Source organism: Anopheles cruzii, chromosome 3, assembly GCF_943734635.1.
Source record: "Anopheles cruzii chromosome 3, idAnoCruzAS_RS32_06, whole genome shotgun sequence".
Lineage (NCBI taxonomy): Eukaryota > Metazoa > Arthropoda > Insecta > Diptera > Culicidae > Anopheles > Anopheles cruzii.
Window position 1 is genome coordinate 77,582,162 of NC_069145.1, and position 26,348 is coordinate 77,608,509.

Below are 26,348 nucleotides of genomic sequence, written 5' to 3' on the forward strand. Positions count from 1 at the left end.
GGATCGCGGATGTCGCGCGCGCACGTCGGCCGGTTGCGAAACCTCGACGACGACCACGACGACGATGGCGAAGAAGATTTGCCAAAGTTAATCCTTGAGAGCCGTCCCATCCAGCGACGGGGCCCCGAAACAGTCGCGAGTCGCACAACCATCCCCCCAAATTGGATTGACCTACTTGACGAGGGAAGGTATGCGCGGCTGATCCTGCCACGGAATCCGGTTAAAACGAGGAGGAGAAAGTGCACCGAAGCCGTTGCTGCAAGTGCACCGAAGCCGGGCTGCCCAGTTCCCGACTTTAACGACTCTGCATCTTGGACTCGGGAGTCGAGAATCGTAACGAGGAACGGTAGAAAAACCCACACTTAATTTAGCTACAATGTATTGCCGTGCCGGCGAGTTCTTGGAGACTTGATGCATGTGGTTCAGCAGAACGAAGTCTTTTCCTTCTTAACTGAACCGCAAACCGGTTCGTGTAGGCGGCGGAACCCGACACGGTAGCGCAGGTGAGCCCCTTAAGTAACCACATTGATGTATTTTTAATCCCTCGGTGGCGCACCAGCAGTAATGCGATTCTGTGGCCCCTCTGTCTGTCCGAGTCCCTGGACGATGGACTTCCGCGTACACAAAATGCTAAACGACACTTGGAACAGTTCGATATTTCGTCGTCGTTAAGTGTCTCTGACTCTGGGAGTCCGGTCCTGTCTGATCATTGAAGCTTTTGGTTACCGAATCGTAATTTTCGGCCCAGCTAGTTTTGATGGACTCGGTCGTAGCCAATTCCCCACAACTTAATGATTCCCCGTTTCTCATTATCCTCTACAGTGTGTTCTGGCGGACTTTTTACCGGTTACCGGGCCACGCATGCTGGCTGACTGGGCTGGCGTTACCCAACGAGTCCATAAAACGAGTGTGTTTACTTGGAGCGCTTACCCCGCGCGGCCGCGGCAGCCAATATTATGTGCCCATCCGAAAGCGAACTACAAACGAAAACACAGATAACCGGTTTCTGGCCGCGAGAAGAAAGCTTCCATTGTGAGCGGTGCGCGGCCCGAGAGCTCCAGGTCCTAATCTGCTACGAACGACCACGAGACCGTTCCAGGACGTGTGGTGTGTGTGTGTGTGTGTATGTGGGGCGTGTTTGCTGGCGAGGAAGCGCGGCCGGTCAAGTAAACATTTCATCCGATCTCCACAACACATCGTGCGCGATAAGTGGCCGCCGCACTCGAAATCTTTACGAGCGATCTCTTCTGTTTACACCGACCGAAAGCGTTCGGTTCTGTACTCGCCCCACGTGACACGGTTATGCTGCGGGAATATGTTTTCCTAACCGAATTTTGGGCCCGATGAAAGTTGATGAAAATCGGCCAAAAACCATTGTGGTTTGTGCATCTTCCCTCACATCTGGCTCTTCAAATGATGGCCGCCGAGGGTCTGCTGCTCTGACTAATGTGCTGTCGGCCAAAAATAAGCTGTTACTCATTGGTGGCCTGATGATGACGACTTTTTCAAAAAATTGTTCAAACATTACGTCGTGTGTCAGCATTTGGTCAGCTCGCGAGGCAAAAAAGGGACACTCACTGGAGGACTTCGTATCTTATCACGTGCCATAAGTTAAGAACCATCGTGCGTCACGTGTTTTTTGCGATGCGGTTCCAAACTAACCGGTAACCGGAGAGTTCTTTGGCGGATCGAATACACGATCGTCGGTCGAATGTCGGTCGGTTTAGTACTTACCATTGCTTGCTCGATTTTGTTATCGATGGCAACCGCGCCCGTCCCAGAGGCACTGTAATCGAGAGAAGGGAAGGGAAGAAAGATTCATTATTATAGGGCTTTCGCACACTTTATGTCACTACGGTGTACGCTGTACGGTACGGGGCGCACGGTGCGCGTTATCATCAACCACACGACGTCTTATCTAACCGTAGCGGAGCGCAGCACTTCGCAGGTCTAAAAATATATTAACTAATGGGTCCTGACGCCGGTTCTTCCCCAGCGCGCGAGAGGGTTTATGTTGAGAGTTGGGTCGATTTCTTTCGATTGGAAAATGGGGGGCAATCGACAAACAATAAACATCCCACAGGAACTAATCGCTTGGAGTGGTATCGGAATGACGTACGGCAGCGATGCATATCTGGCATCCGCACAATGAATGGTATGATTGGTTGTATTTCGGGGGGATCCACATATCTTAAATTGAACATTAAAACCCATCAATAGAGTCAGCAAAACACACAGGCAAAGAGTTGATTAGTATTACAGGAAACTGTTTAAAGTTTTGTATTAATTGTTTTTCGGTAAAAGTCTCGATGTTATTTCGCTTGAATTGCTTCCGCCCTTAATCATATTTGTAGTTTGCATTGAGGGGATTAGACTTAATGTTTATGATTTCATATTTTATTGACACAGTTTTCCTACATCATTCATGAACGATCGGTGAAGGTAACTTCATCCTTTTAAAAAAGCATTCCCCGTTCCCATAGAAATGAATAGACGGTTAACGATCAAAAGCAAAAATGGCGAGACTATGGGAATACTAATAAAACCCGCTCAGACAGTTCCCGTTTAGCAAAACAAATTGCGCCCGAAGTGTCGTCTGTGCGAGGCTTTTTGCTGCGAGCATAAAAAGTGGCCGATGGAGCAACGTAATTTGCAAACACGTTGCCGTACACGTGGACGCTGATTTATGGCGTGCAATGGCGGCGCGTCCGGCAGCATTATTGTGCCGCGCCGTTTCGTCATAGGTCTCGCGGGCTACGTCACCGAAATGCTGGTTGCCGCGCCAGACCGATATAAACATGGCCGAAAGGCGTGTCGCGTCACAACAATTCGCTTTACAGAGAGAGTAAGTGGATGAGGTGCCGCTGTGGCCTTCGGTCCGACGACGATCGCCACCAAGTGCTCCTAGTAGTGCTCTGCTCTTGCACTTTTCGCACAGAAACGATCGCGTGCTCGACGGACGGCCAGGTGGTGTCCGACGTAATCGTAAGACGCCATTTAAGAAGCTACGCGCGCGCGCGGCATACGCACAATGCGCGATGCAAAATTCACGCCACACTCGTCGTGTGGTAATTATTATTAGTATTATGTTAGAATAGCGGCAACTTGAATATGTTTTCAAGAGACTGATAAAAATCGACGCAGTGCACACAGACGGATGATCTACGGAGAGCCACTCCACTGTGAGTGATTTTGAGGTTGATCAGGAAGAAGGAACAAAAACTGCAATCCAAACACACCCAAACAAACCAGATGGCGGCTTGGGAATTGGGAAAATAAATCACGCCCCAGAAACCAGAAGCACCCGGCCACTCGGCTCCGGAGTCACGCACGATCGTCGGATTATGTGTTTGGAAGCCGAGTGGGATACAAAATTTACATTTCGCACACCGCAACACCGATCACGATCACCGATTTGTAACATTAAAGAAGCAAAACAATTCGGTCAACCAAATGGGCGTGCGGAGCGCCGCGAACGAACGCGAATCTGAAATGACCAACTAAAGTGGCGGATTTTCGATTGAAAATTCTGCATGCGTCTGCGGGTGCCGGCCATCCCGCAGTGTGTCTGGGGGATGTGATTGTTTTTCCGAACTAACTCTTGCCATCCGCACACCATCCGCATTTCGGGCGATTGATTTGTTATGGTTTCGATTTTTGTTTTTTACCCAGTTTCTCAACAACCGAGCTAGGGACTTAAATAACACCGTGACTGTGTGGCGCGCGGTCGCGTTTTGGCAAATGGCGGCCGTTAACATAACACGCGGCCGCGGCGCGACTTATTACGGCTGAAGAAAGGGGCGAAGAAAAAATAATACACCCGACCAGACGCAGCTCGATCGTAAACATAACGTGTGCGGGTCGGGAGGTTTGCGTGCGTGGAGCCCCGGCGGCCGTTGGGTCCATCGGCAACCAAATAGTGCCAGTAGCAGTAACCAGCAGTGGTCCGCACAAGTTCATGTGCCGAGAGAGAGTGTTTTCCGTGGCAACGACGCTGAGAAGGTTACGAAATCTGCACCTTTTTTTTGTAATCTCTTTCTTCGCTCAGGTTGTTATTTTGCGTTGCAAATTCAGGGTTAAGTGCAATTAGTCTATTCAAAGACATGCGCGCGCGAGAGAGCGCCATGTGGCAAAAGCATGGTAGGCCCCCTCCTGGCCAATCTTGACCTTTTCTGCCTCCGCTATTTCGATACATCTTAGAAAAGGTCACCCCGATCTCAAAGCAGCATCGGAACTGGAGGCAGGCTGAAAATGTTATGTTAGAAAATAAGGTTAATTACGAACACTAAATGTAACCCAAATTATATAAACCCCGTGAGGTTAGATGTGTTTGGCAATCATTTATTCCAACTCAACCAGCAAACTCAAGATCGTAACGCAGTTTCCTGAAGAAGACTCCAGAATCCAGTCGTTTGACGCATTTCCACTTAAACTTAACGAGGGACTAAAGCGTAGACCTAGATCACCAACCATTATCCCGCCCAGAGCCCGCCGATACTCGTGGCCTCTGGGACAGGTTTGCATATCGAGACCTTCCCTCCATCTTCTCGTGTGCCATGATTGGCATTTGCGCCTTGCAAAAATAACACGTCTAGCGCTGCGTCGTTGTGGCCTTGCGCGCCCACCGAGCATTGAAACTGTGTCCCAGATGAAAGGGAAATCCAAACGCGTCTTGTGCCAAGAGGCCCACCGCGACTCATTTGAGCTGGAGCTGGCTGGCCGCGGGTTTTACAACTGCAGACTGCCTGACCTGAGGGGAACCACCCCGTCGACGGCGCTCGGACTTGAAAGGCATCAATCAGCTGGAGCATGATGCATGATGATTATTAAGGTGTCGGACGTAACAGCACACCGTGTCGCAGCCCTGTGTTGATGACGCATACAACGGAGAGCCACAGACAACTGTGCTATTGCGTAAACCTTGGGCCGTATGGAGGGCAACATTCTAAGGGTTCGAGTCTAGAGAGTCTAGGCTAGTCCATGCGATCGATTTGCCCGGCAAAGATTCCATACAATCATGTCCCAGAGGTAATGGGGCCAACCCTCGTTAGGTCTTTTCACTTTTCTACGCCACGTTTGTTCGCCTCCAACGGTTCTAGTTGTGGGCGCGCCTCGGTGCGGCATTTATAATTCAGGTGCCCGGACTCTGCTTTTCCAACGGCCCTTCGAGGTGGTGGTGGGTAACGGGGCGTGGGAAAACGGCACCATGGCTTTCACTTACTTCGGGTAAAAGTGATCGATGTACTTGATAACCACCTCCCGCAGGATGTCCTTTTTGCCGGACACGGAGTACTGGTGCATGGCCATGATGTCGCTTTTCATTTTCGCTTCGTTGCCGTTGGTGCTGCTGCTGCGTTTCCGGACACGGCGGTGGTTCTTTTATTGCGCCTTAAAAGCCGCTCGCTTTCGAATACGCTGCCAGAAAGCAGATTAATTTTTTCGCAATATGGCGCCCGCTCGTTAAACGTTTTTAAACGATCTTTTTGTTAGACCAACTCTCCTCCTCGTTACAGTAACGGCACAGCACGGCAGAGAGACACAGTCAGGCGAGCGAGAGAGGAAAAAAGTAGTAATTCCTTTTCCGGGGCTGCTAGTTACTTTCGCTCTCGCTCACTGTTTACATCACAGCACATCAACACATTGGTCGTTCGCAGCAACCTTTGCCGGGGTGTACGGAAAAGCCTCAACAGCCAACTACCAACAATTCGACTACTTTTCAGCAACACGCACTTTCCTGGCGCGCGGGGTTTTGGGTGTTTGCGCCCGATACTGCGCTCGGTGTTTTTGGCATTCACAAAATGAGTGTTTGTGTGTGTGCGTGTGGGGGATGCACTTTAGCGAGGGACCAACAGCTCATTCATTGCAGCAGGAACGAACGCACGAACACCGATGCAACACCAGAACGCGCAAAAAACGGACTCAAAAAATACACTCAAAATGTTGACGTTGAGATGATGGCAGTGCAACGATGCTGCTGGCAGGCTGGCGGCGGGACACACAATCAATAACACACACCGAAAACCAAAATGGCCGAAAAGACCGGATGAAAGTTGGGGCCTGGCTCGGTGGGGCGAAAGTCGAGCGAAACAGAAGAGGCACAGAACGCGTCACACTCGTCGTGTAAGGACCCTCTCCGCTGGCAGGACACGCCACAGGGTGACACGGGTGTGTGTGTGTGTGTGTGCGGGGAGGAAACGACTATTTTTCTTCTGCACACTCACAGCACGAGCACGGAATATGCAGCACAGAAAAGCGCATCGACATCGCCATGCAACAACGTAGTAGCCATCGCCTCGCGAAGTTGGACAAGTTTTCAGACCGAATTTCGAGTGGCACACACGCACACACAGAGGCTCACAGCACGGGGGGGAAGGAAGCCGCGAATTCACCGCACCGAGAGGGCGGGCCAAGGACGCACCCAAATCCTTTTTTTCGGTTGCCTTGCGTCACACACACGGACACGCGCACGTACGGCCCCCACACACATGTGTGCGAAACGACGAACCTTCCTCCGACTACGACGACTTTTTGTTTTCGGCTTCCCAGCGGGCGGGCGCGAGGACGCGCAGACTGCTCTCTCTCTCTCACTCGTCCCGCTGTACACGTAAGTGTGGATCACATTTTTGAAACCGTTTGGGGAGCTCAACGACGTCACAACACCAACCCCCGTCGTTCTCCAAAGCCTGCTGTGCTCTTTTTGTTTTGCCGAGTGCGGACACTTTGCGGATATGGTCCGCGTCGGGGTGCCAGATGAAGGGCTTCTTTTACTCGCCGCCACAACAGGGTGGCCAAGAAAAGGGTCGCCCTGCTTTTCCGGTGCGACCCACACACACGGTTGGTTCTTCGTTTTAGCTTAGCACACACGCACACACACACAGACGCAGATGGACACGCTACGCAGCGAGGTTTGTTGTTGCTGGTGGTGCTGCCAACCAACATGCCAACGGCAGAGGAAGCAACGATCGAAGCATGCTGGGCGTCACTCTGTTCGCGAGTCTGTTGCCGTCAAACGTCCGCACTTTACTACGAGAAGCAAGTACGGGTGGCGCGCGCGATGCAGTTAGTTCGAGCAATATAGTACCAATGGCTCTCTCTCTCCTTGCCACACCAACACACAGGCACTCGAGCATGCATATTGAGGCTCCCAACGCCCCGCCACCCAAGAGAGGCAGGCAGACAGGCCCCCTTCTGGTGTTTGTGTGGTGGAGGCCAAAGAAAAACGAGAAAGGAGCAGCGAAAAAAACAAGAAAGGAGAGCTGGCCGATCTTCCGTGCGCTGTCTCTCTCACGGGTTACCCCCCGTTTTCGCTCTCTCTCGATTGCCGCCACACTATTTTTTTTCTGTGGCGACTCCTTCGCAGTTGGATATCCACGGCGAGAGCGAGAGAGAGCCGAGGGTTTGGTGCAAAGGTGAAGCATAAAAACGACAGCCACCTCCCCCCGGAACGCACACACACTAAAACACCATTCTGTGCGTCTCCATGCGACATACGAAATATGATGCGCAGAGAAGCGCCTCTTTCTTTTCGAATCGAATAGTAGGCCTGCTTGGAGGCGATATGCTGAGAGAGTAGAGTCGTTCATTGTTCTCTATTTTCCGCCTCTGTTTCGGTGGCGAAAATTGTTGAGATAGGTTCACGGCGGGCACCTTTTAAATGGCCCCACGCCAACGTTGATGCAATCTCTCGCACTCTCTCTCTCTTCGAGAGCGATAGAATGTAGAAAACATATTCGCCAGCATCACACTATCAAAGTGTGCTTTGCGCGTTATGCTGCGACATAAGCGCCAAATGATATGACGTTTAAAAGTAAAAGTGCTCACTAGCCTCTAGGAGAGAGCGAGAGAGAGCGAGCGAACGAGACGGGTAAGACCTTTTATCGACATTGCAACTGCACCGCAAAAAGCATACAACATAATTCCGTGGCACTGCGCTGAGTTCACCGTTCAGCGTCGTTGCTTTGCTGTGGTTCTTCGTTCTCCCCTCGAGTGTGTGTGTGCGAGAGACGAGCTTGGGAGCTTCGCAAGAGCAGAGCGGCAGCATCGCGGAGAAGGCCCCACATCGGAGGGCCGCGTGTTGGTGTGCGTTTGATCCGCAGCGCCAACATTACCCCGAGAAGGTCTCGCCGTCGCGCTGAAAACATAAACAAACATACTCGCATACTGACACGCGAAAAACGCGATTGTACAACGTCTCTGCGAGGCCTGCTGCCACATCGTTGCCACACAGCAGCAGCAGCAGCATAACACACAGTTGGCCACCCAGAGGCCGTTTTATCGTACGGCGCGATTGCAACACACTCCTCCATTGCAAACTGGCGCGCAGACAGCAGCAGCAGCATAATGGGCAACATAAACATTAACCACCGCGCCGCCGTGTGTCTCCGTGGAAGAAGAATTTGTGTGTGAGAGTATGTGTTTGTGTGGCAAGATAAAAATACGGCGCGACACGTGGTGTGTGGTGTGCACAACAAGCGCTGTGCAATTTTAACTACTGGCCTTTCGCAAGCGCCCAGCAACATATTTCGGCGGGCCTGGTAACGACTCGGCCGATGCATTGGGGAAAACATAACGGGGCGATAGAGCAACGTTTATACGAAAAGAGGGGCAACATAGGTACATAATTTCTGACACGGATCTACAAAAAGTCCACCGTGCCCTTTAAATAATTACGATAGAAAGTAGCATAGAGCGGATCATTCTTCCTACAACGAGAGAGATGATGAGCCGTTCCGCCTGATCTGATACGAGGCAGACATTCCAAACCGGGAACAAAAATCTGGTCAAGTTTATTTTAAAACTCCAAGGACGAGACGTCGGCCCGCTGCGGTTGTCCTCGATCCACGTCCGAAGGCTGCGCCGCACGCGCTCTCTGGCTGGTCTGGCAATCTTAGTCTCCCTCTCTTTCTCTCTATTATAAGACACCCGACACCCAGCGGGAAAGGTTCCGTAGGGTTTCCCCAAAACGGGCTCCAAAAACACGCGACGAAAGTGCTCGAAATCGTATAGAAAAGGAGCAGCAGCATCCGACCCCCCCCACCGAGAACACACACAAGGTAACGTGGCGTGATAAAAAGGTCACCATCACCACGACCAACGACAAAACAGCGGTTCGAAAAACGCCGGCGGCATTCTCTGCTCGATCTTGGGACGAAATAATAATAAAAAAATGGCACAAAACACGATCCACGCTGTTGACCTAAATCTGGCCCACCGTCTCGTTGGCCTCCCAGAGAGAGAGACGGAGAAGGAGAAAAGTGCGTATCCAAGAATACACACACGCACAACACGCTCCGATCGCCGCACGCCTCCTCCGATGTATGCGTGTTTCGGGAGTTGTGGGGCGCGATCGGTTGTTGTTGATGCTGTTGGTCGATCAATACCCGTATAAGGGTTGGTGCGTGCCGCCGCCGCCGGGTTGGGAAGCGAATGCCACACACGCATGTCGAATCACGGTGATTGGTGTGTGTGGGCCACCTTTTGCTCCGCCATCCCAACAACGCACACCACCGCCGTTCCGCCGTGGTAATCTTTTAAAGCCGAGAAGTGCGTAGAGGTGCGTAGAAGAGCCGACTACGTGGCGAGCGGTCGAAGGCTGGCTGGTTGGCTGGCTGAAGGTATAGCGATTTGCTGCTGGTGAGCTGGCAAACCCCAAAGTCAAAGTAGGCTTCTTGTTCGCCTCCCTTTGATTGATTGCCACAAAAATGATGTAAACTTAAAAATATGTTATGGAGTTATTATTGTAATTTGTGCGAGTCGACACTGAGCTCAATTATTGGCATTATTTGTGTGAAAATAAATTGACCCTTATTTTCTTTATCCAAAGTAGCTGAGTATCGCCATGAATTTTGTCTGAATTTCTACCTAGCAACAGCTGACAAAATGCTTGGCGAAATGTTTAACAGTTTAAACAGCTTCAGGCTTCCAAGAATCGATTCGGTGCAAATTACGGTCCAAATTGGGTTGAAAACGCTTGGCTTTAAGTGAGCTGAATAACAAATGTTCATTGAATTTGATACACATTTTTGGGGTATGTCCATCATATTAGGTTGGCAAAAATAAACCATTATTTTCTCGATAGATGGCTTTAGTGATCGATATTTCGTAAAGTATTGATCGTACAGTTTCATGTTTCAGTTTATGTTTCAGTGTTTATTTTAGTTTCGTCGACCCGTTTCAGTTATTTTTTATGTTAAAGGCGTTCCTCGACCCAAAGACCCACCGCCGTAAATGACGATCACAGAAATAATCAATGTTGATCGGCATGTTATTCATCGGCATGAATTCACAAAGTTCGATTTTTCAGCTCGATTCGATTCGAAGAAGTTCGATTCTTCAGCTCCAGACCAATCAACACAAAAAAGTGACAGATCAGATTTGCATTTGCAGATTTGAAGCAGCTCAACCGGTGACAAAACCAGGACTAAAGGCCCGGAAAATTCTACTGGGTGTATGGTAGGACTTGAAAGGAATCTGTAGTGACTCGCCAGAAAGTCCGGGAATAAATTGAGATTAAGAAAGGATTGTGAAAATGGATTACTCGAATGTTTCGCCAATAACGATCAAGACTTTTATGAGAGAGGTGTTCTGAAGCCTTACCTTTAAAAAGGCAACAAATTTTCCAACAAAACGGTGCATACTTGACACAAATCAGACTTACGGAACTTATCGGAAATACAGCTTTAACCTCTGAATAACATATCCTCCACAATGGAGCGAACAAAGTTTTTGTAGGGCAGAGTGTTGCTTAGAGCAGATAAATCCGTGCACGATATGTAAACGGTGTTTAAAGGCATCAACAAAACGTTTAGCATGAAGAATGCCAACATACCCAGCAGTAAAGATGGATAAGGATGGATGACGCCCGAACACAGGAAAGTACCTAGAAGCGAGTGCGTTTTTCTGGCAGTGATATGGCTGGTGGATATCAGAGTCTAGTTCTTCATAGCCACCTTTTGGCCACTCATTTGTACTTTTCGCAGTAAACGAAAATGGCACGACTGTTGCACCGGTGCGACCACCACCGTAGGCTACACTTTCGACGACCGACAATCATCATGTTTGACCGAACTGTACCGAGTGCGTTCAGAATGTTCCGAAAACCGCCGCCACCTAATTATTCGACCACTCTGAAGGCTCTCTACTACGCACCACTCTACACCATCATGGTCGGCGCTCGCGGGAAGTCAATGAACCTTTCGGAAGCACCGCGGTGGAGAAGCCCCTCACAGCCCCGATGATAATGACAGTGTAGCAGCGGCGAGCGCGAGTAACAACAATGTTACAACAATGCTCTCTGTCGCTCTGTCGGGAATTGACTATTGCTTCTATCACCAACACGCACGCACACGCACTACATGATGGCTGGCGTCCTCGGCTTCTTTTGTCTGCGTTTTGTGACAAAAAGGATTCCCAGCGTGGCGTCCTCTGTCCTTGACACTATGCTCGGAGCACAAGCGGTTTCGGCTGCTGTCCTTGCTCCGGTGTATTTCTACACTCCGTTTTTTTGTGTCAGCCACCACAAACCGACAAGAAATTGGCGGGCAAACACACAGACACACACAGAGTTTGGCTGGGACAGGGGGGTTGTTGTGGCCGCTGTGGCACGCGGCGCAGCACGTCGGATGGGAAAAACCAAAATCGTGCGGCCCGCACCGATCCTGCCGCATTCCTGGGCAGGATTTGCCTCGGAAAAGGAAGAAGAAGGTATCGGAAGTGAGTGACCCTTTTGGGACACCTACCCGCCTCTATCGATTCTGGGTGGTGGACCTGCGCATAAGCGTGCGAGGCCAAGGATCACTCACCCCCACCCCCCCCGGACACGCCACTCGTGAGCGACGCCGAACACGCGGGAAACCCATGACCTAGGACTTCAGCCACGCCAGCTATCTATCGCCACTAAGCCAACCAGAAGGAGACCCCAGTTAATCATGTAAACAACCGCTACGGCCGTTAGAACCTGCGGTGGGGTCATAAATTGGGCGGCGGCTTTCGAAATGCCTGCTGCTGACCGTGGCAATTAGGCCCGTGGCCCGTCATCAACTAACCTCAATTTTCTTCGACCAACCGTGATATGACGCCAAAGGGTTTCACTGAGCCCCCCGGGCCACGCAAACTTTACGGCCGAGGATACCGAGGGCTGGCTACCAATTATAGCTGAAGGCCATCCGTCAAATTTTGCAGCTCATTAGAGCCGACCGCTCACGGCGCGGGTCCTACACTTTTCGTGCGGATAAAAACTTTGTTCGGTTCGCGTTCTACAGCCGAAAAGGGGTTTCGGGCGACATTACTTCAGCCAGCCAGTGGCCAAGTTTTGCTTCAGACCTCCCATTTTCGCTCAATCATTCGCGTGTCTTGATTGGTGGAAGGTCGCCGCTGCCGGTAATCGATGGGAAGTCCCCACCGCCCGTTTTCTCGCAACGTGCGACGATGACGACTGTTCACAACTCGTTTTTGCGCGATGGAACTAGTGCACCAACTTTTTGCTAGAGGTCACTGCAGGGCCGTCCCCCTTTCGGTTGTCTGCGCCAGGATTGCGATAAGGCAGTCATTTTTTGTGCAATCGACCGAATAATGCACAGGCTGCACAGCCTTGGTGTCAGATCGTGGCTGCGATTAAAAGTTTCTACGAATCCGGAAAAAGCTACGAGTTTTAGCAGGATAATAATTTTGTTTCGGTTAGAAGAGAAGGAATTTGAGTGAATGATTGCGCGATCAAAGCAACCAATTTGACCAACCGTGGAAAGTTGACATGCACTCTTCCTGAACCACCGACCAAACAGTTAGTTTTTATTTATTTAAAAACAGGTTACCAAGAACTACCTTAAGAATGGCGATTGTAGGGTTCAAACTATTTGAGAAACTCTTCTGAGGTTTTAGATATTGTGTCACAATAATGACAACCTTACATTATGATTGCTGTCGTTGGTTTGCTAAGGTTACTACGATTCACGGTCCACATCGCAAACTCCCTTGATGCGGTTATATGTACGAGTTGAACTTAAAGTACAATCTGCAACCAGCTCAAGGGTCTGATGAGGAAATTCCCGGCTATTGAGGTGGGTTTTTCCGCTGGAAACACGGCATAGATGAACCAATTAGTGACAGCATCTTACAGGCATTGTCATTTTGTAGTGTAGTGTTCTTGGTCGCGGAAAATAGAAAAGGAACAGGATCACAGCCATTCGGGTTCTATTTGTAATTTGTAGACAAACCTCGTTTGGTGAACTTGAGTGAGTTATTCGAAACCTGTTTGGCCTTCATTCGATCGAACCCCACCACAAAAGGAACATCAATATCTGCTCTTCAACGAAGTCCTTCCAACTTTCACTTTCGCAGTTTGCATGCAGAATTGGCCCCATAACTGTTTTGGTTCTTGAGTTTACCGTTATGAATGACTAGAATTAGAATGGAAAACCCAAATTTTTCTCCTAGTTCTCCGGGGTTCTGAAACGCAGCTCTATGCACAGCGGATAAAGCACGGACGGTTACGAACGCCTTCGCTCCGGCCTCCCGGGTTTTACCCAAGAAAAGTCGGCGGAGCGACTAATTTGTTGCTAAATGATTGGAAACCTAACCGAACGCCCCGAAGAGGGGCCCCCTTTGGGCAACGTGCACCGCGGTTGTGAGTTGCAAAAGGCTCACAACCAAGTAGTGCTGGTGGGAACGTAATCATTCCATGCACCGCACCGTACCGTACTGTTGTCGTATGCAGCGCGCGCTTGCAAGTTGCACTCTTGGCGCGTTTTGCGTCATCTGATGGCTGGAGTTCTACGAGCAGCACACGAACGGGGGGCTGCACCCCGCTCACTAATCACACGTCAAATAGGGACAAAACTTGTGGCAGAAGCTTCCTCACCAGCGGACCTTCCTCTCAACGGCCGCATGTCATTTGGAGTCGGTGCAGCGTGCGGGCTCTGCGGGCGGCGTTGCTCAATAACGCCGCCACCGCTGACAGACAGAGATTACGTAACGCCAGCGCTACTGCAGTCAGGCTGCAGTTACATGAAACCCATCCACCAAACAGTACCGAGGGCTGCTGACTGCCAGCCCCGTTGGTGGAGCGACATGGGTGAACATTTGTTTTTGATTTTTACTCGATTTATTGTAATCGGATTCCATCAACTTACAGCCACTGTGGTGCAGTGAATGCAGGCGCTCAGCACACCGCAGCGCACTCGGTTCTCGGTAATCTCACACCGTTGATTTGAAGTGACACAAACAACATCGCAACACGGGGTCGATGAGATCGGCCAATCGAGATTGCCAATCGCGATGATGAACAGACAGAGAACAACGATTGATTCAATGACATAACACATCCAGTAGTTGGCCGTTGGAGACGAGTCCTTGCTTGCCGTCCCAGTGTCAAAAATCGCGAAAAGTCTCCACGAGCGAGACGCCGCTTTGAAGACTGTCCGAATACAACCAGTTAGCGGGTAGGGCATAAATGGAAGGGCACACACCAAAAATCGAACCATGCTAATTTTCGCCGTTGGTTCCTGGAGAGTTTGCAACTAAAAGCCATCGTCCTCCGTCGCACACAAGATCTATCGTGCCGCTGGACACACGCTAATTTGGGGTCCCCAAAAACCTGTCCATCGTCCGATCGACAGGCACGTGTGTCTGCCACCGTCGGGTGTCTCTAATGGGCGACAAGCCGTCTGGACGGGCGTCTACTTCAAGGACTACCCTGTGGTCTACTTCTCATTCGTGTGGATTGCGCGCCCCGGTTGGTTCGTGATAATTCGATTAGCATCAATCCCATTTAGCGCCAAACCCAGCTGGCAGGATCGATGTAAGCGAAACCTACAAAAAACGAATCGAAACGAGTGTTGCGACGACCACCGGGCACTCCGTTCGTGGAGGGTTGCCCAAGCAAATATACATACGATTTCCTGCGGGGTGGTTTTGCTGTTATATTGAGTACTTTCATCCACTACCTAAAGAACACCGTTACTGACCTGCAACGAGAACGAGAAAGGAACATAATTAGTGGTGGCGGTTGGACTTGGTGTGGCGCGGACAACACCTTCACGAATCCCTACGGACACTCAAACGGAAAACGCGGATTGCCAACCGGAACACGCAGAAGGTGAGAACCTTCCGGGTGGCTTGGTCCTTCTTCGTCCTCAGTGACTTAAAGGGTGGATTAGTTAGAACGCAGCGTAAAAAAAAGAGACACAGACACACAGAGCAGCCAGAGAAGACAGGATGAGGCTCCTGTAGAGTGTTAAGCAGCGAAAGAGGCGCTAGAGGTTGTGAAACACACACACACACACGCAAACACAAACCGAGCGGAACGGGTAAAGAGTCTGACGCCAGGTGGCGCGATCGCTGCGCCTGATCGCGAACACCGTGCAAAAATTAGCAACTCTTGTGGGATCTCTCAACGCTGCCCTCGCCTATAGTCACGCGGAGACACGGGTTTCTGTGTGGGGTGTGGAGAGGAGGTTGGTTGGTAGCAAACCTTGCGTGGTCCCCGCCGCTGTTGGCGTGCGTTGGCAGGAAGGACGGCGACGGTGCGCGACTGACGCGGGTGCTGCCGGCTGCGGGCGAGCTGCCGTACGAGGTAGCCGGCCCCAACAGGTACCCGGGGACACTTCCCACGATCCGTGGTGGGCTGCCGATCGGCGTGCCGGTGTACAGGTAGGACGCCGGGCTCGAGCGTCCCGACGCCGGGTGAGACTGTGAACCGCCACTGCTACTGAACACGTCCGCCGCCGAATCGATGCTCATCATGTTGATCATACTGCCGGCCTTCCCCAGCCTCGGCGCCATACCGCCTCCGCCACCGCCGCTACCGCCCATTCCCATCCGTCCACCGCCCAGCTCTTCCCGGATGAGGTCCTGGACGCAGCGGTGCGCGTGGGTCACGGTGCAGCCGCTCACACTGTTGCTGCCGGTGAAGCCACCGAGCAGACTGGTGGCCGCCCGGCAGTAAGGACCACCGGCACCGACCGTCGGCGGACTCGCCGCCAACGGTTCCCCGTGCTCCGGCAGCTCCCGGCACGTGCCGAGGGAACCGAACGAGCGGGGCAGCGAACCGCCGGCCACCAGCCGGTTCGAGACGGCCGCCGCCAGCGTCGGTGCTGTGGGGGGTCGGTTCATGAGATTTTGTATGCTCTTGCCGAGCGCAATGTCCGTGTAGATGCCCCCGTTGCCGGGCGGTGCATGCTGCTGCGGGCGGGACTGAGTGCTGTTGCTGACCACGGGACTGAAGGCACCGCCACCGCCGCCGACGCTGCTGCGTAATGGGGAGTGTGAAGTGGAGTGCAGCGGGTGGTGCTGTTGATCGAACAAGTGCTGTGTGAGGTCTTTGCGGAGCGACTCCTTGGCCGCCGCGCCCATTGAGGGTGGCAGCGAGTAGGCTTTCGAAAGGAGGGCCGCGGGTTGCTGACCCGGCAGCTGTTGCTGCGGCTGCGGCTGCTGCGGGGTTTGGTGGTGTAGTGCACGTGCGGACTGCTGGTGTTGCGGCGGCGGCAACCCGGCAACGCTAGGAGAACGGAATCGAAAACGGGTAACGGATAGAAAAGGAAGTACAGAACGGAACGCAACACGGAAGCGGCGCACAGGCGTTTGTGGGTTGGTTGGTTGGTTGGTCGGTTGATGAGCCTGGCGGGATCACCTCCTTCTCCACACACGGATGCGCGGATGCGTACGCAGGGACATGCATTTTGGTTGGTTGCAGTTGCTGGAGTAGTTGCTGGAGAAGGTGGTTGCAAGCATCCTGCATCCCCCATCGGAGCCAAGCGTGGCGAGAAGAACGATGAATGGAATGGAATGGAATGGATGGTTGGATGGATGGATGGATGGATGGATGAGGATGAAGGGCAGACCCGACGGAACACCACTCGTGTGAGTAATAATGTCCTACGCGCGACGATGCACGTTAGCCACCAAACCCGCGCACACACACACACAGACACACACCAAGACCAAGCAGACGCAAACACCAGTAGCAGCAGCAGCAGCAACAGCAACAGGACACGACGAGAGCAAATCGTTAGCGATCGAGAGTTAGAATCAGGCGCGTGACCATTTCCGGCAAGGATGAGAATCAGGATGAGAGCCACACCATATTCTTCCACCAATCGGCGGCCAACGTAACACGCCACGGACGCGCTTTTGTGTTTGACAAATTATGATGTTAAAGAGATGTTCCACGGATCAATAAAGGCCCGTGACCGACATTGGAAAATTAAGTACCTATTCATAAACGAAGCATCAAGCAACACCTTTCAAATCTGTCGGACGATTCTTTTTGTTTGTGATCAACACTTTATGTGTCTTTTCTCTCCAACATTACCGGCGTCAATTCGTTGTTAAACATCTTCAAACAGTTGTCGTTAAAAGCGATTTACATATTATATTTTATGGTTGAAACTCCAATTTACGAGTAGTATTAATTTTTTTGTCAACTTTTGTCAATGATCAAATAAATGTCATTGTCAGATCACTGGCATTTCCCCCTTTATTTGTTAAAGATTTCAGCCCAGGAAATGGTTAAAACAGCAGCTCAAACACATAGTAAGAAGACCATTGTTACTTGATTGATCTGATTGAAATACTTTTGGGTATCGAGCGATCTCTTCCGCAGCAACATGGAATGATCCAGCGGACCATCGACTGCCGAGGATAAGATTTTTAGCTCAGTGATGCAAAAAATCGGTAGAAGCTTCCCTGGAAGCGCTCTACTTCCTACCTGCAAAAACCTCCCAGAAAGACGTGAAGTAGTTTTGTTACCCAATTCTAATTGTATCTGCATCAAAAAGAAACCGCAGTCCCTGGAACTACTGACCGATCGGCCAAACATGCTCGGTCAAAGTACTCGCTAAACTCACCGCTCCTGTGCGGTGGTGGCAAAGCATTCACGATCACGATCATTCACGACACAAATTATGTATTACACCGGTGGCCCGGAACGCTACTCGTGCTGTCGTTTGCTAATAACGGCTCCGAACGGCAGACCATCAGACGGAGCACCACGTGTGCATACGGTTTTTTTTTTGCAATCGGCAACATGGTGGCACAAGCATTAGATTCATTGCCACAATTAGTTTTAACGAGCGCCTCACGGTGGTGCCCCGATGGTGCTGGTTCTTGTTGTTCAACACGTTGTTCGTTGCGGTTTCAAACCCGTTTGCTCCTAAATGATAATGAGCGTCTTCTATCGCCCCCTTATGCTGGCTATGTTGGCCCATCGGTCGGCAAACACACTCGGTGAGGTAACCCCGTACACAGCAGCAGCTGAAAGCGTGATCACTGGGCTGGCCTGTAAATGGTGGCGCAAAAACAAACAATCGCGTGCGGTTCGCAACAATTTTTAATGGTGGAAAGGACCTTTTTCGTTCCGGAATCCTTCCGGTGGGTTACGTAAATGAACCGTCCATTGCGAAAGATCCAGCTTTCGGACGTCGCCGCCGGCAAGAAAATGTTGATTTTTACGCATCGCCCCAAAAAGCCAAACGTTGTCGCGCTCGGCGTTGTTGATCGGTCGGGTAAATAATGCGCAAAAAGGCTTGGTGGAGGCGGACACACACAAACTGACTCGATCGACAGCTTTATTTATCGGTCCGGTCCAGGCGGCGGGAGTGGTCCAGCAGCGAATGGTCCGTGATCGCGGCATAAACAAACACCGACTAGTGCGCCTGTTAGCACTTTACAACTGTCCAGCACACGGATCGTAAGAGGTGATCTCATGATCTCCGCCCCCCGAACGTGATGAGATCATAGGATTCGGGAGGCTGAGCCACCCACCCAGCAAGATGGCATATGGCGTCACTGGCTGCCACACGGGACACGATGGGGAGGCTGAGCTGACGCATTTAAATATTGCCCTCCAGGTGGCGAACGCTCAATTTTCGGGAAGAATGGATCACACGAGAGGCTGATTCGTTCATTAGCATGCTCCAGAAGCACACCGATTGGCCGGGCTGGCCGCCGGGTATGTTTGCTCCGTCACTTAGTGTTGCGCGTCCTCAACGTATTGACTTGTATAATCGATCCGCAAATAGACGGAGCCTAACCTTTACCGGTTTCCAAGAGACACAAAAATGGCAAGATCCTTCATAAAATAGCTTTTATTTAGCAACAAAATCCTTTTTCCGCTAAATTCAGGCTCCGAAGGCAGCGTTGGAAGTTGCAACGACGGGCCAAACAAGCACCGTATCTCTCAACGGTACGCAGCGCCCTCTAGTTGCACACAAGCGCACCGGCAGCTGTCATGCGAGCCACGCTTTCGGACAGTTCGGAGCGCACCAAACTGTGCTACTCGCTCGGGACCGAGACATTCGGCGGCAAATGAAGAACGATAGATGTTTTGTGTGATGGTGGTGCACGATGCCAACAAAAAGCGCAAGCAGATATATAATAAGAAAAACGTTGCCAAAAAGCGGTTCGGTGCCAGATGGCGCGGGCATTCGCTGACAAAAAACAAGGAGAGAACTGGGAACGTAACAACACCCCGCGTGCAGGATTCTTAAACAGTACTACCCATCTCGTCGGCGGCGGTCACATGAATGGCTCGCGCCTCGGAAAGGAATGCAACGGGGACCTACCCGAATGTTAAGCTTGGCTTCTCGCCTGCGGTCGGTGGTGGTGCTGGTGGTGATTGTCCCTTCTGGTTGGTTCCGCCGCGGTTAGTTTTGCTCCAAACGTGCGCCATATTCGCTCTCCTGCCGATGGCCGATAACGATCATAGCGCACCACGAGCACCGCGACGACAGGCAGGCACGCGCCGTTTAGTGTCCCCCGTTACGTAAAAACGTAAATCATCGTAACATCATCGTCGGAACCAAATATTGGCAAACACACTACTCGCCACCCAAGTTTACGGGGGAACGAGAGAGCTGCTGACCACAATGGCACGCGCGAACAACAACAGAAGGATTCTCACAGTTCCGGCACTCCCCAGTGACACCGAAACCCACTACACGCCTGACACACACACACGCCTGACACCGAGATTGTCAACAAACGATCTTGTCCAGATCGGGGGAAGCTCCACCACGCACGACGACGAGCAAGTGCCCGACAGCCTTTGGGGGCTTTCCTCTCCCTCTTTTGCGCGCGCACGCCCCACGGCTGGGATTGTCCTTCGATGTTCGTAGTGAAGTGGAACCGACCAAACAAACAAACCGCGATCGAGACACAAAAAAACCACAAGCACCGCGACAACAACAACAACCACCTGTTACAGGGGAAGCCTCATCCGTTTGCAAAACGGCGGCGAACTGTTGCTGCCGCGCGGGGAGTGCGCATTTGTCCGTTCCGTGGGCGCAGCACCACGGGCACCCACCTTCCCTCGCCGGTGCGCGGCGCATGGTCGGTGACGGGTGGCGCGTCAGCGTGGAGACGGATCCGCACATTTCAAGTACTGCGCCATGCGCCGTCGAAAAACAGTTAACCACGCACGCACACAGCTGGCCGTCAATCGGCCGCCGAATCGGGCGTGTGTGTGTAGGAGTGCCTCCGTCCCACGGTGTGGCGAATGAGTAAGTATCTCAAGCGGGGGCTCCTCATCGGAAAGAACAGCGATTTTAGTTAGTCGACTACCATCGCCACTTAAGGTTCGGTCAATGTTAGGTGAACAAATGAAGGCGGTTAATTTGATTCAAAGGCATCTCTTAGTCTACGAGGTTCTTGTACCGAATCGTCACTGGTGATGAAAAGGGGAGTTATTACAAGAATTCTAAACCCAAAAAGGTCTGGATACAGCTTGGTGAACCAAGTCCATCGCAATCAAAGCGAAATATTCATTGCGCAACGGTTATACTGTGCATATGGTGGGATGTGAAAGGTGTGGTGTACTTTGAGCTTTCGGAACCTAATGGAATTATTGAAGGACAATCCCATAAACAACAATTAATGCATTTGAAGCAAAGCTTTGGCCATAAAACAACGAGAATGGGATAAAAGTCATGATAAGCTGATTTTTCAACATGACATCGCTCGACCCCACATCGCAAAACCGATCAAAACCTATCCCGAAAATGTCGGATAGGAACTGTTAACCCTCCCCGCTGTATTCACCAGACGTTGCTCTTTCGGAATAGTATTTGTTCCGTTACATGAGTAACGATTTTGTTAACTTATTATGAAAGTATTGATAAAAGGGTCTCTGATTGGATCGCCTCTAAAGACGCGGAATTCTATCGACACGGAATCGAGGAACTACCTAAAAGAAGGGAGAAAGTAGTAGCTAACTACGGCCAATGCTTTGAATAAGGTAGTCATACGTTTTGTGGTTGTAGTTAGGTCACAAATGTCCAATAAAAACCGCAAGAATTAACTCCTTGACCTTAACATAAGATCGGACCGGAAACGCACAATTCAAACAAAGTAATGGAGGAAATGAATCGCTCCCTAAAGCGATGGATCAGCGTCTTATTGATCGTTAAAAGAGATCGCCAAATAAAACCATATTTTGAATTACTATTACCATTAATTAACAAGTAAGTAATACTAGCCAATCGCGTAAACTTCTTCAACCTCGCAAATATCAACAAATGTGCCATCGGATGATGAACTGCGGTGGCTGTCGATGAATGCGATTTGATCGATGAACGATTTGACATACGATTGACACATTCGGACGCAATTTGCCTTTTACGTACTAGATTCGTTGGTTCTTGGGACGTGCCGTTAAAGGATCAGTTTCTGAGGTTGCTCCACTAAAACCGTGATCTGTTTACTTATTTGACACACCGTGCATAGGCGACACACAAAGCGTGCGTCAGCAGAAGATCATCCTCGAAAACTGACGGTGATGATGATGATGATGCACACCAACACACACGCACTCTAAGTAGTCGATCATTGGTGGACCGATTACTCGGTTTCCTTCGGTGCCACTAAGAACGGTCACGTTGATGATGATGACGATCACCGAGAGCGCACCGCTTATAGAGAGATCCCAAAGGAAGTAAGAGATTACATTGGCAAGAGAGACAGACCGACGTAACATCTCACCCGTTCTCTCTCTCTTTGACAGGGTGGGAAAAGCATTTAGCTTGTTAGTGCAATAAGCAACACGATGGACACACACACACACGCAGCACGGTGGATTATAGAGCGGGACACACTATTTTTAGCCGACTCGTTATCATCTTCGGTACGGTAGTTAGGTCGGAGGACGCGAACGTCACACACGCCGCGTGTTCCACACCCCAGGCCACCCTCCACGGTGCGCACCGATCTTACTCCCCGTACGCCCCCCGGACCCCGGACTATGGTTGAGGATCGTGGGCCGCGATGTGACAACCGCGTGGTGAGCAAATTAGAGGATTGACTGTAAAGGTCTAATAAACACACCGAGCGCGGCGCGCACTCGGCTTCCATTGTTGCCGTGGATCGTCACCGTGGTCAGAACGGGGAAAAAAGCGGTTGATGATTGAATTAAATTGAGCCTTCCGAGACGAATCCGGGGATGACGGGTCGTTGGGTTGATCCAAGAGTACCACCGAGCCGGATCACTTCGAGTTAGATGAGAAACGCGAACTCCACAGAATATTTGTGGTGATCACTTAATCGCTTCCTATTTTGCTCTCAAGTACCGTGTGTCGAAAGCTCGTAAGTACCCCACTGTCTGTGTGTGCGTGTGGGTATCTCTCCGGTGGGATCATCGATACACGACACACTCTACTTGCCAGCGACAGGCCACTTGATCCTTAGGAGCATCGTTTGGCCACTTATTAGTTGTGTTGTCAATTTGAAATCTGCTCGAAAAATAAGTATTTGCTCGGCGGCGAAAAGAATTAGTGGAACTCGTCACGGCTGAAGGTTATGACAACGCGACCGGGACAGCCCCACACTGTAGGAAATGCACTGTATTTGTTTACTGCTTTTTATCAAATTCGTACGCCCCACCAGACGGGAATTTTCTGGGATTTTCCGAGTACTTTATGAGGATCAGTTTGTGATCAGCATCTAATTTCTGCAACCGTGACGCAGATGATCGGCATCTGGGTGAAGGATGGCCCAAATTTAGGTCCGATGTGTCATGTGGCGCTGCGACACCGGGCGCCTCCATGAGTAATGCTCTCCCGAGGGGAGGGATTAACTGTCTTAAGACCGAAAGTCCGACCTTACACACACACACACACGAACACCTTACCTGAGCGAAATGCGCCTCGGGATGCTGATGATTTTGGACGGGACGCCACCGATAGTTATCCGGCGTGCCGGAGGGTTCGACATTGTGGTTTCGCTGGGGGCGATCTGTCAGTACGAAGAACGACAAGCACCGAGCCGCCCAAAGTCATGCAGTGGCATCGAGTGCCACCCAAGAGGCTTCTCCAGCAGAGGGGCGGCAAAGTTTGTTGTTTGTTTTAATTTTATGCACGGCGCTACCTAGTCCGGTAATATGATCGACCCATCTAGGGCTGTCCCAAGATCACCAGCCAGTGCTTCTACTGGCTCAAAAAACACACGCACACCCACAGCACGGTAAAGCACGTGTTATCAACGGTAACGGAAAGAAGTGAGCGCGCGCGCGCGCGAAAAACACGTTCTCCAATCGATTGGGGAACGCGGCACGGAACGCGGACTCTGTTTTGCACCTGGCACGAAAAACGTTAGATCTTCACAGCACTTTGTGGAGTGGAACACGAAGGACCATGCCTAAAGTGCTAGGCAAGCACCACCGGGAAGTAGCACCGGGACACCGTGGAATTCGCCTTGGGACGCGAGGACACGATCGGAACGGTGGAATTTGGATTTTGTTTGAATCAAAACCATACGGTGTTGCACCCGGGCTACTGCGCTGCGCACACGACGCTTGCACTCTGCGACGCCTTCGGGGGGCCACTATAAACCAGACCCCGCCGTCGATCAGCGTGTCGGAGATCAACAATAATGCATACTACTATCTCACACCCGGCCGCCGCCTCCGTCGCTAGTGTGTGCACTATTGCTGCGCGGAGGGCAAAATATAAACAAAACTGACCGCTAGAACCGACGGTGGCCGGTTGGTGGGTTGGTGGTTCCACTCAGTGCGCGCGCCACAGGGTGACGAAGCCAAGCCGAACCACGGACGGCACTATCTATTTCAACTTGACGGCGCTGGTCGGTCGGTTGGTCAGATAACGTATCATTCGCACCAGGTTTCGGTGTGTGCAGTCGCGTCGGTGTGTGCCCTTCCCCGGGCCCTTCCGTGGTGCGGACTGCAAGTGCAACTATCGAACGAAGTGGTGAAGTGCAGCGGTTCGCCGGAGCCGACCCAGGCGATAGATAGGCCTTTCCTTTCTACCTTTCTATTGTTATTATGTGAACGTCTGCCAAGGCGATCAACAGAGCGGATGAATCCCGATCGGTCGGTCAATACATGTTTACACTTTCCCAAGGTTCTTTCTAAAGCAATGTTTTGTTTTCAAAAACATTCCATAATTTGTTTTCGAAATTTACTTTCCAGCATTCATTTTTTGCTCCATTTAGTTCAATTTCAAAATAAAGAGGCCACACGATCGATGCGCCTCAACCAAACTATCGAATGGTGAATGAATTTCCGACTATTTTCACAAAAAATTGCCAAAAAGCGTACCAAGAATATCTATTTTTGCACACTTCGTGCTGATCGGTTCGAAAAAAAATCAAGAATGTTCTCAGAAGAGTCATCCTAGAAGAGGAATGCGTTTTTGCTCCAATTACTCATCCTAATGGAAGTAAAAAAAAAGCTTTCCGTGGAGTATTGGCACGCAAAAAAAGGTGCTGACCTAACTGATGTCACCCATCTTCCATTAATTCCCTAATGCCCTGCGTGTCGGTGGACGTGGTGGTGGGCCCGACCAGAAAAAAGGAATCATTTGGAGATATTATCCTGTTTCTTGTTACACACTTATTCAAATCACGTCCGACATGCTAAAAGGGTGTACCAGAATTGCGCATAAAGCAAACATTAGCACCCGGCTGGTGAGGTGGCGGACGCACCCTGTGGCGGCACGGCACGGCGCGTGTACCGCTGCACTAAACGCAACCCCCTCTCACGATGATTCAATTCACCCAACGGTATTAATGAGCCAGTAGTGCCCATTTAGAGGAAACTGAGCCGGTTCACACGTATTTCATCACGGCCCTAAGGACGCGCGGACAGCAAGCAACCTCGGAATGTGTGACCGCGAGAGAGAGAGAGAGGGAGAGATCTTGCAATCTCGTCCGGGGCCCCCTTTTGATAAGAGAACTGTTCTTTGTCAACACCGTCCGCGTATCACGAACCTTTTCCCCCACACGACACTAGCGACCTCTGGGTGTCGCTAGAGCAAACTTCACACGCGAAGGTTGAGCCCTTCGCTAGACCGAAACGGGGCCACCGAAAATGGCGCTCCAATGGAATTCGTCCGTCGTTTTTCTCCTTTTTGACGAAAGATCTCCGAGAAACACTACCTTCCGCGGTGCCGCCGATCGATTATTCGTGGTCTTGTGGTTTGCTTTTGTTTTGTTTTCGCAGCTAGCTGCAGTACGTGGAAATGTAAACAGGAACCTTAACGTGCGCGGCCGGTGGCCGGCTTCCGCCGTTGCATTTATCCTCCTCCCCGTACTGCACAACACAAACAATCCTTCTTCGGCTTTCCATCCTTACTTGTGCTACATTTTCAGGTCTATTTTTTTTTTTTGGAACGGTTTGCGGACCCCAACCGGGGTGGTGCGACCATTGTCCAGTCTCCGCGCACAGGGTGTGTGTGCACGTGTTGTGTCCGTTAGTGTGTCTAATAATAAAATTTCGAGGCCACAAGTCACACAAGTAGAACACCGGAATCCGGCCCCCCGGCTATCCGGAGTGTTATCCACGACGACGGGGTTATGTGTCTGCCAAATTTACTGCAGACAGCGAATCGCTCCCCACCCAACCGTGTGGCCATATTTCATACCCGCAAGGTAAGGAGGTGGTGGCGCCGCTTTGCTGTGCGAATCTATTTTCCTCTTCCCCACGATCGATCGATCGTACCAAGTAGTGCCACTACTCACCAGCGTGGTATCATGGAGTTTCTGCGCCAAATGTAAAAGTTGGAGCTCCGATAGTACGACGGTCCGATGGTTAGGTTGCTTCCGAACATGGTGCGGCTGATTTTTCTGGGTGTCCTGTACTCGATAAACTCTATCGCGGCACTTGGTTTCACTTTCTTTTACGAGCAGCGCTCACAACACTCAGATGATGCACACTGCACAGCTTCAGAACGCAAACTGATCTTGTTCAAGAGCCCGTGTGTTCTTCTGCGACTGATACCGCTGTTCTGCAGCAGACTGACCGACGTGCGTGCGTCAGACCCACGGACACACACATAGGCCGGTGTGCACCGAGTGTAAGAGAGTGTGAAGGCATAGAGGATCGGAAGAAGATCGCCGCCGCCGGTCGG

General features: G+C 51.1%; 1 protein-coding gene across 1 annotated transcript in view; it reads right to left on the bottom strand.

The window, feature by feature from the left end:
- The window catches only part of LOC128271047 (protein bunched, class 2/F/G isoform), a 38,646-nt gene that overhangs the window by 6,508 nt on the left and 5,790 nt on the right, over positions 1–26,348 (bottom strand). The window contains exons 3-5 of the mRNA XM_053008479.1: positions 23,114–23,217; positions 15,467–16,492; positions 1,735–1,786 (exon numbers count right to left, since the gene is read on the bottom strand). Of these exons, the coding sequence (XP_052864439.1) occupies positions 1,735–1,786; positions 15,467–16,492; positions 23,114–23,217 (1,182 nt within the window). The remainder of the gene's footprint in view (positions 1–1,734; positions 1,787–15,466; positions 16,493–23,113; positions 23,218–26,348) is intronic.